Raw genomic sequence first — 14839 nt, 5'->3', positions numbered from 1 at the left:
AATTTAAAAAAAGAATTAAAAAGCAAAAATTAGAAAACAAATTATTTCAAGTAAAGAACACGAGACTGAATATTACTAAAAATGTTGTTTCCCTGATAGCCTTATAGAATGATGTAGCCTTATAGAATTTAGTTTAGCCTTCCATTCTCTTGGTATTTACTGACTATAGGTATTGCTGTTCTTGAGTAAATTTTACAGTAAAAAAAGACAGCAAAAGTTAACAACCTTTATGTTAAAGCCATAATCACACTTTTAAGACAAAATGTAAACTAATATAATCAGATGGTAGTGAGAGGTACTAAAATTAGCTGCCAAAATTAACTAGTAGCACTCAGATAAACCACTCTTAATTCCCATTCCCTTCTCACCCCCGGTACTGGGGGTTTAAACTCAGGGTTTTATAACTGTTAGAGAGGTACTCCACCACTGAGCCAAGATTCCAGCTCCCAAACTCATTTTTTAAAGAAAAAACAATTATAACAGATATAAAATACTGCATACTCACAGAAACAGTTACTGAATCTTGTACATCTTTATGACTAACCAATTGAACATTGCCATCTTCATAATAGTGAACCTGTATTGAGACGATATTCAAACAAGTTTATGGATAGTTCATATAGAAATCTATTGCTGAGGACACAGATTCCTGCTTTAAACTTTTCTTAATATTGGTCTTTTATTCTTTTTTGAAACAGGTTCTCACATGCATCCTACACTGACTGCCAAATTCATTTATTTACTTTTCTATTGGTATTGGTATTAGATGTGAACTCAGGGCCTGGACACTTAGCATTTTTTGCTCAATACTAGTACTCTATCATTTGAGGTAGGTTAGAGCTCTACCACCTGAGCCTCAGCACCACTTCCAGCTTTTTTCTATGTATGTAGTACCAAGGCATTGAACCCGGGTCTTCGTGCATGCCAGGCAAGCACTCTACCACTATGCCAAACTCCTGGCCCCACTTCCTTGTTTTTTAAACTGGTTAATTGGAGAAGAGTCTCAAATTTGTGTGACTGTGCTAACTTTGAACCATGATTTACAGCTATCAGCCTCTTGAATAGCTAAGATTAAAGACATGAATGACTAGTATAGCCTTCTGAGGGCTTGAAATCAAACTTGGACCACTATACCTAGCAAAAGTAGGTATAGCGCCTGTCTTTTTCAGTGCTAAGCAATCAAACCTAGACCCTTATACATTGTTAGGCAAGTGTTCTGCCGCTGAATTACATACACAGCCCTAGTAAGCCATCCTTACCAACTCTGAACAAATAATCAAATGACAATTCACAATACTAATTAGAATTCACCAATACTGGGGCTGGGAGTGTGGCCTAGAGGCAGAGTGCTTGCCTAGCATGCACGAAGACCCAGGTTCAATTCCTTGGTACCACATACATAGAAAAGAGCTGGAAGTGGTGCTGTGACTCAAGTGGTAGAGCTCTAGCCTTGAGAAAGCCCAAGGACAGTGCTCAGGCCCTGGGTTTAAGCCCAGGACTGGCCAAAAAAAAAAAAATAAATAAATAAATAAATAAATAAAATTCATGAATACTTTAATGCAATGATTTTCTTTCCTTAGCAGGAAAAAAATGATTGTTTATTAAGTCTAGCAATTGCCTATTGTGTGCTTATTAAAATCAAGGCAATGTACTAGACATTTATCTTTTTTTTTTTTGCCAGTCCTGGGCTTGAGCTCAGGGCCTGAGCACTGTCCTTGGATTTTCTCAAGTCTAGAGCTCTACCACTTGAGCCTCAGCACCACTTCTGGCTTTTTTCTATGTATGTGGTACCGAGGAATCGAACCCGGGTCTTCATGCATGCTAGGCAAGCACTTTAACCACTAGGCCAAACTCCTGGCCCCTAGACATTTATCTTTGTAATACGAAGATAAATAAGATTTTACTCTTAACTGTATTAAAATAATTAAATTAAATGTTTTGTGTTTTTAGCATTATTGGGGGCTTGAACTCATGGTCATGCTCTCTAGTATCTGAACCACATCTCTAACCCCTTTTGCATTATGTTTTTCAGATAGTATCTCACTCATTCTTTTGTCTCCGCCAGCTAGATACTGAGGTATCTATGCCTCCTGAAAAGTTAGAATTACAGATGAAGGCCATCCTTAAATATGAGTTTTTCCTCTGTGAAAAGGAAGGGTGATTTTTGTTTGTTTTTGGTGGTACTGAATTTGAACTCTTGGTCTCTCATACTTGCTAAGGGGCCATTCTACAGCTTGACAACACCTTCTATCACTTTTTGCAATGGTTATTTTGAAGGTAGGGTCTTGCTTTATCCTGGGCCAAGCTTGAACTGTGATCCTACTATATCTTTCTATGCTGCATTCTATGTATTTCTATTCTATGTATTTCTATATTGTATTCTAGAGATGGTGGGCATGCTACTGCACCTAGCTATTACGCTTCCCCTGTAGGTGCATACTACTGGGCATCTTGTGACTTCTATATCAGTACATTGGCTTCAACCTCCATCTTCCCAATCCTTACCTCCCACAGAAAGCTAGGATTAAAGCTTAAGCCACTGTACCTAGCTAAAACCAAAGAATTTTACTGAATCTCAGTATGTGTTTCTCTTCACATATGCTAACATTGATAAATAGATTTGCCCAAATATAAGACAAACTTTACAGAGTTAAAGGCAGGACTGAAAGTATTTTGTCTGTAAAGTTAGATGATAACAAAGTCAGTGTGATAAAAAGCATTTTGGTTGGGAAAGTGGAGAGGGACTGAGGATGTAGCTCAATGGTAAAGTGCTTGTCTAGCACATGTGAGACCTTAGGTTCAATTACCAATACCACAAAGAAAAAGAGGAATGCAGTTTTCAAGACATATGAAAATAACTAGCAAGACAGAAGAGTATGCAAGAGACAAAACTGTAACATTCAGGAAGTTATGACAAAACTTACAAGATAGGTTCAGTCATCTTAATATGGTTACAAACTGGCTACATGGAATAGAATGAGATTATTTTCCTGTTAAGTTCATTTTAACAGTCTTGTAGTATCATGACATAATCGGGTAAGGTCTCTACCTGAGCAAGATATCTAGCCTGGGGATGAGGAATATGAAGTGAAGTGTATAAATGGTTTAGCTGAATGAAGATCAAAGACATCACTCAAATGAATGTGCAAAGAAGTGTGTCTGGAGACATTTACAAAATAAAAAACTATAAGAACAAAGCTATTTACAAACCAAATTAGAATTCAATTTATCCTCTTACAGATTATGAGAACAGTAATTCAGGTAATGCTATTTCCTTCATACACTATGGTCTAGTTATTTCCTTGCAAAATTCTCACATTGAATCTATACTGACAGTTTCAACAGGTGGGATCTGTAATTAAGTTATAGGACTCCACCTTTACAAAAGAAACTTGAATGAGTTCCCTTGCTGTGTTTGGTTGGGCCTTCTGGGGGCAGTGTTTCCCTTGCACAAATGAGGATCAGGCAAGAAGGCAACATATTCAGCGGTACCAGTTGCTGAATGAGTTGGCACTTTAATCTTGGATAGGTTAGCCTCCAAAAATGATACCAATACATTTCTGTTGTTTATCAATTACTTAGTCTAAGCTATTTTGTTATAGCAGCTTGAGAAGATTCATTTATCTTGGTCTACTTGCCAGCCGAAGGATCAGCAATAAGATGAGAATTTACATATACACACACACACACACACATACACAAAGAAATTACACCACGGGGGAAAAAGAACATGCCTTATACTTCCCAATGGGATGACTGGGGATGCTACTTTAAGCCAAGTAGAAGAAAAAGGAAGTTTTTCTTTACAATATTCAGAGAAGTGTAAAACTGCCAAATTTTAAGTAGAAGCCACAATCTGATTTGAAAGAAGATGATGTCCATCAGCAACATAAACTCAACACATACTCTTACAGGACAAAAATAGATACGTTCTTCAATGGGGACAAATGCTGAAAACCAAAAAGACAAAACTAGTGTTTGAGCCAGGTATGGTGGACCATGCCTATAATCTCAGCAGTTGAGAAGCTAAGGCAGACAGTCCACAAATTCAAGTTCAGCTTAGGTTACCTATGGAAACTATGAAAGCAGAAGTGGAGGACTGAAATGTACCATGGATAGTGTATGAGTACAAATAATACTGGGTATATTTAAGAATTAGAGGCCGGGCCAGTGCTGGTGTCTTGTTTCCATTTCTTTCCTTTTCCCTCTCTCCCTTCTATTTTCTTTCTTTCTTTCTTTTTTTTTTTTTGCCAGTCCTGGGCGTGAGCTCAGGGCCTGAGCACTGTCCTTGGACTTTCTCAAGGCTAGAGCTCTACCACTTGAGCCTCAGCACCACTTCCGGCTTTTTTCTATATGTGGTACCGAGGAATCGAACCCGGGTCTTCATGCATGCTAGGCAAGCACTTTAACCACTAGGCCAAACTCCCGGCCCCTCTATTTTCTTTTCTTTCCTTTTTGCACTAACAAGGGATTATATTCAGGTAGTTATACACCCTAGGCAAGCATTATACTAATCCTTATTTCTAAAATCAAAGCAAAGACAACTTGCATCTTTATTTCAAATGTGAAGGGTTTTTTTTTTTTGTCTTTTTTTTTTTTTACCAGCCCTGGGGCTTGAACTCAGGCCTGAGTACTGTCCTTGGGCTTTGGGCTTTCTCAAGGCTAACAGTCTACCACTTGAGCCATAGTACCACTTTTGTCTTTTCTATATATGCGGTACCAAGGAATTGAACCTGGGTCTTTGTGCATGCTAGGCAAGCACTCTACCACTAGGCCAAACTCCCTGCCCTGGGCCTGGGCCTCTGTGTTCAAGGCTAGCACTTTACCACTTGAACCACATCACCACGTCTGGCTTTTTCTGAGTAGTTTATTGGAGATAAAGATTCTCACAGACTCTCCTGCCTAGTCTAGCTTTGAACCATGATCCTCAGATCACAACCTCCTGAGTAGCTAGAATTATAGGCAAGAGCCACCAACATCTGGCTTAAAATGCGAAGTACCCCCCGTTCAGTTGTGAGTTAAAACTCAGGGCCTGAACTATCCTTGGACTTTTCTCAAGGCTAGAACTCTATTCTTGAGCCACAGCACCACTTCCAGCCTTCTGTCTATGTTTGTGGTGCCGAGGAATCGAACCTGGGTCTTCATGCATGATAGGCAAGCACTCTACCACTAGTCCAACTGCTGGCCCTAAATGTGAAGTTTTAACCATTAATCATTTACCCATTCCAGCTAGAATCATACCTGGATCTTCAGCACTCCAACCACCTGGGCTGTAGGTGGTGTGATTGTGAACTTCCATTCTGATCTCCAACGACCATTCCTATTAAAACACATACAATGCTGTAAAATTAGCTACAGGCAGAAGACAGAGGTGATCTGTCAGAAGCAGAGAAGTTGGCAAAGTGGTAGGAAAAAGCACAGTCATTTCCAATTTGATAAACCTAAGGATTTGTCTAATCAAGTATGGATCCAAGTGGGTTAACAATAGCCTTACTAAACTACCTGCATTTTCATTTTTCATACTTTTTGAAAAAGAATTGTACCTATTTTAAAATAGGATCAATAGCTTGCTTAGGTTGCAAAGTTATATAACTAAACATGATTAACTCTACATTAAAGTAAAACAAGCTTTCTGATAGACAACTTATTTCTGGCTTTTTTTCTTTTTCTATGTAGGTGGTACCGAGGAATCGAACCTGGGTCTTCGTGTGCATGCTAGGCAAACACTCTACCACTAGGCTAAACTCCCAGTACCTCTGATAGACAATTTATTAATAACTTGTCAGTTAGTATAATAGAAATTTAAAGACATGATAAAAGTCTTGGAGTTGGAAAAAATCTAAACAATAATTAAACACTTGCTTTTATAAATAGAGAACTAAAGTCTCCAAGACAATCTATCCTAACAGATTAAAAACCAGGCTTTGTTTCCAATATAAATTAGAAACAAACAGAAAAGAACATTTATTTCTTACCAGAAGTTTTTAGGCTGAAACTGGTGGCTTTCAATACACGCAATTATAGTCTGTTGCCCATCTATAGTTTTAGCATAAACCTATTATTTGGGAAAAAATATACTTAATTTAAACAACTACAAAAGCAATGCACTAAGTACTTCAGAGAGACTAAGAATATTACATAACAGCATTCTTGGAATATGAACACAAAGTTGAATATTATAGGTTCTATCGGACAGTGGCTCAATGAATGAAGAGGGAAATACTATCTCTGGCATAGAGTGGAAGGGAGGTGTCATTTAGCTAGGGCCTTATGAAAACATCCTGATCTGAGACTGAGGATAAAGAACAAATTCAGGCAATAAACCAAGGAATTGTTAAGAGAATGGAAATTAGTTCTGTCAGGCGGGAAACAAAAGACAAAACAAGAATAAGACTACATAATAACAGAAGGTTTAAAAGTTGACTTTATGGACGGGAACTGGTGACTCACACCTGTAATCCTAGCTACTCAGGAGGCTGAGATCTGAGGATCAAGGTTCAAAGCCAAACCAGGCAAAAATGTCCCATGAGACTCTTTTCTCCAATTAACCACTCAAAAACTAGAAGTGGTGCTGTAGCTCAAATGGTAGAGCACAAAGCGGCTCAGGGACAGTGACTAGGCCCTCAGTTCAAATCCCACAACAGACCAAAAATTAAAAAAAAAGTAAATAAAAATAAAAAGATTGACTTTATTTTACCAGCCACAAATAGAAAACTAAGAGAATTAGAACTGTTATTTTTGCAGACTAGTCACTACTGGTGCACAGGATAAAATGGAAGAAAAGTCGATTAGGGGCTACATTAATCTAGACAATAATCTGTGGTGGTATCATTGGTAATGGAAAAAAACAGTCTAGACAATCTGCAGAAATACCATCAAAAGTACAGGGCTGGAAATGCAGTTCAGTGGTAGACGCACATGCCTAGAATATGAGGTCACAGATTTAATCCTGAGCCTCTCAAAACCAATCAAACATTGAATAATAAGCTGCAATTGAAGAACAAAGGGAAGAACTCAAAGTATTTGCACACTGGAATGTCTTGGAAAGATGGTGGTATAACTCACTAATAAAGAAATGCTTATCAAAATGTCTAGCTATTACTTAGAAATACCAACTCTTAATAGTGGCACAGGAAAGCACAGAAAAGTAGTGATTCATAGTTCACAAAATGGTTTTTTGTTCTAATTTGTTTATAAATAACAACATGTTACCAACTACTGATGACAGAGCTAAGGTTCAGAATTTCCTGCTCAAGGTTGGCTATTCAACAGAATATGTGGTTTAAAGTATTTTGTGACAGAAATCTGTGTTACTTTTGATTAAATGGACTAGACCTTGACTCAGAGAAATACAGCCCTGGGGTATGCCTAAATTTAGAAAGATACAGGCGATAAAAATAATTACAGAGAGTAAGAAGACTTGGTGTTAATAAGCAGTCTTAGCAAAAGGTTCTTTTTAAAAAGTAGGTGGTTGAATTCTCTAAAATTCAGTAACAAAGCCAGATGCGGTGGTATATGCCTCTAATCCCAGCATGGCTGACAAGAGTTTAAGACCAGTCTGGATTATTTAGCAAGACCAAGCAAAACAAACAAAAAGCTGGGAACTGCTGACTTATATCTGTAATCTAGAGAAGCTGATATAGGGAGGATCACCATTTGAGGCCACCTAATTTAAAAAATTCATCAGACCCATATTTGATTAATTGGACTTGATGGTGGTACATGCTCATCATCTTAGTGAGAAGCATACAATAGGCAGATTGTAATCTAGAGAACAGCTTGAAAGGAAATGAGACATTATCTCAAAACTAATTAGTACAGCTGGTAGCTTACATTTATAGTATCCTAGCTACTTAGTAAGCTGAAATCTGGAAGACTATGACTTTAGGCCAGCCTTGGCAGAAAAGTCCATGAGACTCCACCTCCAAAATAACCAGCAAAAAGCCAGGCTAAGAGTGGCTCAACTGTAGAGCACTAGCCCAGCAAGCAAACCAAGCTAGCTTAAGGACCTGAGCTCAAACCCCAGTACTATTTTGCAAAACAAAACAATAAACAAACAAAAAAACAATGCAAAGGTTGGTACCACTGGCTTACTTGTAATCCTAGCTACTGAGATCCCAGCATCTAAGTTCAAAATTAGCCAGAGCAGACAAATATGAAAAAGTCTAACGGTCAATTAACCAGAAAAAAAAAACCTGGAAGTGGAGGTATGGATTAAGTGGCAGGACACAAAATATAAGTGAAAAAAAGCTAAGCAAGAGCAAGAGGCCCTGAGTTAAAGCCCCAACACTGACACATACGCACATGCACATTCTACCTTATCCCCCCCCCCAAAAAAAAAAGCAGGTGTAGTTCAGTGGTAGAGTGCATGCAAGAACAAAGCCCTATAAACAAACAGATGTAAATATGGGAAATAGCTTTCCTAAAAATTTCAATTTATGAATTTTCCTCTCACATCTAAGCTAAAGATCTTTTCTTCTTCTTTTTTCTTTTTTTGAGATAGGGGTTTGTTATGTTGCCTACAGTGGTCTCAAACTCTTGGGGTTAAGTGATGCTCTCACTTTAGCCTATCAAGCAGCTTCAACTACAGGCCTATGTCATCATGCCTAGATAATAAGACCCTTAAAAACTTTTTGATAGGTGTAATGTGATTTTACATAAATAAGAAAGGAATGTAAAATACAGGACACAGAGATCTAAAATGTACTATGATTTATTTATTTATTTAGTCGGTCTTGGGCCTGGGTGTTGTCTCTGAGCTTTTTAGCTCAAGGCTATCACTCTATCACTTGAGTCACAGTGCCACTTCCAGTTTTCTGGTGGTTAATTATAGATAAGAGCCTCACTGCCAGGGCTGGCCTTGAACCTCTATCCTCATATCTTAGCCTCCTGAGTATCTAGGATTATAGGCATGAGCCACCAGTGCCCATAAAATTATACTCTTTTCAAAAATGATTTAGGGAATGAAACACAGAGAATAGCATAACTTATAAGGAAGAAGTAAAGTTTGGTAGGCTAAAGTCTCAAAGGGAAAAGGGAAATGTAAGAAATGAAATACCATCTGATATGAAAACAGGCAGATACTTAACAGTACAGAAGCCGTTGGAATAATGATCTTTCACGTAGGCTCTTAAAGCACTGTCACAGGATTCTCTCCAAGACTTCAAACCTCCATCTACTTCCTCTGGTTGGGGGTCACTTGCTTCTTTCCGTAAGTGATCAAACTTAAAGGAAATTTTGTTCCTTGGATCTAAAAATCTGCTATTACCCAGGTCACCATGCTCTGTTATTAGGACCTTCCAAAGAAGAATTACACATATGAATAACTCGAGTAAGAAAAAGACAGCTCATAGCACATTTTTCGGGGGGGGGGGAGTAAATAAAGATTCTGAGGAAGAAAGTTAACTTCATTTATTCAGACTTCTTTCATACTGATTTTTCAATTCTCATTTTTACTCTTACAAAATTATTACCTTCGTTGGTAATTCAGTTTTATAACTGCAAATTGTCTCACCTCCTAATGATAACCATCACTTCTTGATTTCCATCTAATATAATCTTTAATATCTAATGTAATATAAATGCTTCAGACCTAGCTGTAATAATATGTGTGTGTATGTGCACATGCACATGCATGCATGCAGCAAGTCCTATACTCAGAACCTGGACATTGTCCATCAGATTTGTTTTCGCTAGAGACTAGTAGTGATCTACCACTTAAACAACAGCTCCCCTTTCAGCTTTTTTTTTTTTTAATGTTTAATTGGAGAAGAGTCTCAGACTTTCCTGGCCCTCTTTGAACTGCAATCCAAAGACTTTAACCTCCTGAGTAATTAGGATTACAGGTATGAGCCACCAGCACCTGGCAACTTTTATGTACTTCTAAATTCTTTTCTCACACATTTTATAAAACATTTCCAGAGCCACTGTACTAGCATGTAAAATAGACACTCCATCCATCTAATACAAAAATGAAAAAAAAATAAGTGAGATATTTTTCTCATCCCATCTCCCAACTAATGAATTCTCAAGTAACTTGGAGTAGCCTAAATTTCAATAACAATGTTTGTTTTCCATTAACTATGTCTCCTTTTAGTCTTACCAAGGAGAATTAGAAACAACTTGAAAATCTCTACGACTCAACTCATTTCTTCTTGCTAGGTCTCTAAGAAAAACTACTAGAGGAAGAATTTCCTAACACAGAAACTGTACATAAACTATAAAAACTGGGACATGAATCTCTTCAGCACCTGATTTACACATCTGCTTTGGTTTCTTTATTACTACTTAGTAGGACCAGTCTATCTAACAGGCAGTTATTACCTGATCGTCATATCCTTCTATCTTCACAGGTGTGAACTGATCCATGTTATACTGGGCAAATGCACTGTTTAAAAAAAATTTGAATAATAATTTTACCAGCAGCTGAAGTAAAATCTGTAGTAATTTTTCTTCCACATTTTATATCCAACCTACCTTGTAGGTTCTAAAATCTGACTTGGGACTAGACTCTACAAACCTATTCTATATGCCATCACTTGAAAATGCCATCATGAATAATATCCTAATTATAATTTACCTTAGTAAAATTTGACACTTCCTTCTAACTTCACTGCTTCCATTCTAGTCCAAATCATTATCAACTATCTTGAAGTACCATCTTGCTTTAGCCTGTCTCCTTATATATTGATTAATAAGTCAGTGCCTATTATAAAATTTAAGTTTCATAGTGTCATTCTATTTGTTACTCTTTTCTATAAGTAATTGTACAAAGAAATTGCTATTTAACCAAGCAATGAATACAATCATGTTGTTCAGTATTACCCCTTTCAACATTCTTTTTTTTTGGCCAGTCCTGGGCTTGGGCTCAGGGTTTGAGCACTGTCCTTGGACTTTCTCAAGACTAGAGCTCTACCACTTGAGCCTCAGCACCACTTCCAGCTTTTTTTTTTTTTTTTTTTTTTTTTTGGCTATGTATGTGGTGCCGAGGAATCAAACCCGGGTCTTTGTGCATGCTAGGCAAGCACTCTACCATTAGGCCAAACTCCCGGCCCCTACCCTTTTCAACATTCTTGCCCATCTCTCCCAACCCACAACAAACTCAATGTCCTATCTCAGAATAAAATTCACTCTTCGAAACAATCAACACCCTTATATTATAATTTCTGAGAATTATCAGGGAATTGTTTCAGTGGTTAGAAGCACAGGTAGTTATAAACATAAGAAAGTGGGAGAATCCTAAGTTTTTCAGACCTTCCACAAGTCATATAGAAAGCAATAAGAATGACCCAGCGGCCAGAGGCTGAGATCTGAGGATCACATTTCAAAGCTAGCCAGTACAGAAAGTCCCCAAAATAATATTTCCAAGTTACTAGCAAAAATTCAGGGCTAGTGGCATGGCTTGAGTGATAGATTGCCAGCAGAATTCAAACCCTAAAAAGAAAAGAGAAAGAAGAAAGGGGGGGGAGGGAAAAAGAGGGGAGAGAGAAAGGGGAGAGAGAAAGGGGGAGAAAAAAAGGGAGAGAAGGAAGGAGAAAGGGACGGAGGATCAGGAAAATTCTCCTTTCACAAGAAGGTTCTCCATAAACCCAGAGTTTATAAGAATCAGAATATTTATAATATAAACCTTTAGTGTTAGTTCAACTAAAGCAGGTAACAGCTTAGAGTTGTGATGACTCTTAAATGGCGGTCTACCTTCATGGTATTCCAGAAGACTTTGCCATATGAAATACAGAGATTAGCTGGGAGCAGAGGCTGCAATCCTAGCTTTTCAGGGGGCTGAGATCTGAGGCTCAATGTTCAAAGCTAGCCCAGGCACTAAATTCCATGAGACTCTTATCTCCAATTAACTACTAGAAAACCAGAAGTGCTGCTGTGGCTCAAGGGGTAGGGTGGTAGCCTTGAGCTGAGCTCAGGGACAGCGCCCAGGCCCAGAGTTTAAGCCCCACAACTGAAAAAAATAAAAAGAAATATAGAGATTTATTTTACTTTTTGCCAATCCTGGGCTCGAGCTCAGGGCCTAGCCACTGTCCTTGGACTTTTCTACAGCACCACTTTCGGCTCACCCCACCCATGTATGTGGTATGGAGGAATTAAACCCGGGTCTCCGTGCATGTTAGGCAAGCATTCTACCACTAGGCCAAACTCCTGGCCCCCAGAAATTTATTTTGGGTAGCTATCAAGGATAAAACTACGGCTAACACAGCAGGGAAATTTAAGAACCTACTTCCTCATGACTAGAAGCATTCAGATTGCATAACCATCATTACCAAGATATAGAGGAAGTTCATCAAAGAGAAGAGAGCTGAATTAGCATATGATCAATTTTCTTTTCTATGGCAGACTCTGCATCTGAGAGAAACTGACATTTGAGTACATCTTTAATGTGTGGTTATTTTCCTAAGCAAATTATAACCAGGGTATCATTTAGGTGACAATGATGGTTTGTAAACTTATGGTGATAATTTATAAACACTGGATTTTCAAATCTAGTTTCAAAATGAGCTCCAGGGCTGGGGATATGGTTTAATTACAGCCCTTGCCTAACATGCGGAGGGCTCTGTGTTTGACCCCTAGCAGTTGAAGGAAACAATAGTAACAACAAAAACCCATTACCACCACTACTAAAAGAAACATACTTTAGTGGCTGGGAGTTTGGTCTAGTGTAGAGTGCTTGCCTGGCATGCACAAAGACCTGGGTTCGATTCCTCAGTAACACATACATAGAAAAAAAAAAGCTGGAAGTGGTGCTGAGGCTCAAGTGGTAGAGCTCTGGCCTTGAGAAAGTCCAAGGACAGTGCTCAGGCCCTGAGCTCAAGCTTACGACTGGCGAAAAAAAAAAAAGTCTCAGCTGGGGAATTTGGCCTAATGGTAGAGTGCCTGCCTAGTATGCACAAAGACCTGGGTTTGATTCCTGGGTACCACATACACAGATAAAAGCTGGAAGTGGGGCTGTGGCTCAAGTGGTAGAGCACTAGCTTTGAGAAAGCCCAAGACAGTGCTCAGGCTCTGAGTTCAAGTCCCAAGACCGGCGAAAGAAAAGAAAAGAAAAAAAAAGTCTCTTCCTCAAAATGTGCTCCCAAAAGGCTGGAACTCAAAATGTGTTCTGATGAGGCTCAGCAGAAGAGAACCTACATAACAAGTTGGAAGATCCGAGTTCAAACATCAGGACCATCAAACACAAACAAAGAAATGGGCTTCAGAAAAGTATCTATTAAAGATGGATACACCTGGGCAACAGTTCTTCAAACAGCGTTCTATAGGCAAAATCTACATCAACTACATATTATACCAAAAGGTTTTTATGTTAATTATTTTGTGCTTTACATCTTTCATCATCCCCATCCCACCTCTTCCTAGTCATTTTCCAATTCTAGTCACAACAAAGAAACTTAGGGCCATTTGGGTAGACAGTAACTAAATGGAACTTTGGATTGAAGAGTAAAGCAGAGTAGTGATAAAAAAAAAAAAATCAAGAGGATGGCAGGCCTTGAATGCTAAATATCACTTAGATTTGATTATAGATGACAAAAAAAATCTACCATTATAATGTTTTTGAGGACAAAAACAAAGTAAAAATAGTATTTTAGAAAAATAGCATTTTGAAGGTTAGCCAGACAATGATAGGGAGACAATGCCTAGGATGGCCAATGATACTTATCTGGTAGTTAATTAAAACACTTTATGAACATATACTATTATTATTGTCAGTCCTGGGGCTTGAACTCAGGGCCTGGGCACTGCCCTTGGGCTTTCTCAAGGCTGGCGCTTTCCCACTTGAGCCACAGAACCACTTCCGGCTTTTTCTAGGAATGTGATACCAGGAAATCAAACTCAGGGCTTCATCATGCTAGGCAAGCACACTACCACTAGGACTTCCAGCCCACATGCTATTATTTGATAATTACGGAAACATTATCAACCCTCAGTAGTAGGTTTCTATAACCAGTAGTTAAATAAATTCAGTTGGACAGTAATCCTAGCTACTCAGACGGATGAGATCTGAGGATGGCAGATTCAAGCTAGCCCAGGAAGGAAAAGTTTGTGAAACTTTTATCCCCCTCCTTCTCTCTCTCGCAAGGCTTTCTCAGGGCTAGCACTCTACCACTTGAGCTACAACACCACTTGCAGCTTTTTTTTCTGTGTATGTAGGTACTGAGGACTTGAGGGCTTCATACATGCTAGATAAGCACTCTGCCACTAGGTCACACTCCTGGTCCTGTGAGACTTTTATCTCTTAATTAACTACCCCAAAAAAGCCAGAAGTAGAACTGTGACTCAGGATGTAGAGCTCTAGCCTTGGTGAAAAAAAGCTCAAGTACAGTGCCCAGGCCCTGAGTTCAAGCCCGAGTAGTAGCACCAAAATTTAAAAAAAATATATCAAAAATTCAATATGAGGTAGAGAGGCTATAAAAGAATGCCTAATAGTTAACAATAACTTCTTTAATAAGAAAAATCTGGGCAAAACCAAATAATTTTAAATAAGCTTTGAAGATATAAATATTTGGGGAAATGTACGTACTCTGAGAGAAAGTCAAAACCCAAAATTGAGACTTAAGGTTTAAATATGAAGTGTCCTACATTTCTCTCCTTGTAGTTGTGTTATTATGGAAACTTGAGGATCTAGGACCTGATTAGACAAAGTAGGTCACTGGAGGCATGTCTGTGTGTCTCTTATCATGTCTTTCTTGTAGGTCTTTTTGCTTGTCAACCATGAAAAACATGCTCTGAAACCATACTGATGTTGTTTTACCACCAGTCAGAATCAATGGAACCAAGGACTATATAGGCTGAAACCTTTAAGTTGTTCTCTCAGAGAAACAGAAAGCTACAGCACAAT

The 14839-nt window shown here is 38.4% G+C and overlaps 1 protein-coding gene across 1 annotated transcript in view; it reads right to left on the bottom strand.

The window, feature by feature from the left end:
- The window catches only part of Capza1 (capping actin protein of muscle Z-line subunit alpha 1), a 35940-nt gene that overhangs the window by 4320 nt on the left and 16781 nt on the right, over nucleotides 1-14839 (bottom strand). The window contains exons 4-8 of the mRNA XM_090334440.1: nucleotides 10324-10387; nucleotides 9090-9296; nucleotides 5976-6055; nucleotides 5242-5320; nucleotides 506-577 (exon numbers count right to left, since the gene is read on the bottom strand). Of these exons, the coding sequence (XP_090190566.1) occupies nucleotides 506-577; nucleotides 5242-5320; nucleotides 5976-6055; nucleotides 9090-9296; nucleotides 10324-10387 (502 nt within the window). The remainder of the gene's footprint in view (nucleotides 1-505; nucleotides 578-5241; nucleotides 5321-5975; nucleotides 6056-9089; nucleotides 9297-10323; nucleotides 10388-14839) is intronic.

Source organism: Megascapheus bottae, chromosome 6, assembly GCF_031878675.1.
Source record: "Megascapheus bottae isolate mThoBot1 chromosome 6, mThoBot2.hap1, whole genome shotgun sequence".
Taxonomy (NCBI): Eukaryota; Metazoa; Chordata; class Mammalia; order Rodentia; family Geomyidae; genus Megascapheus; species Megascapheus bottae.
Note: the sequence above shows the minus strand (reverse complement) of the source record. Positions and strands in the feature narration are given on the sequence as shown.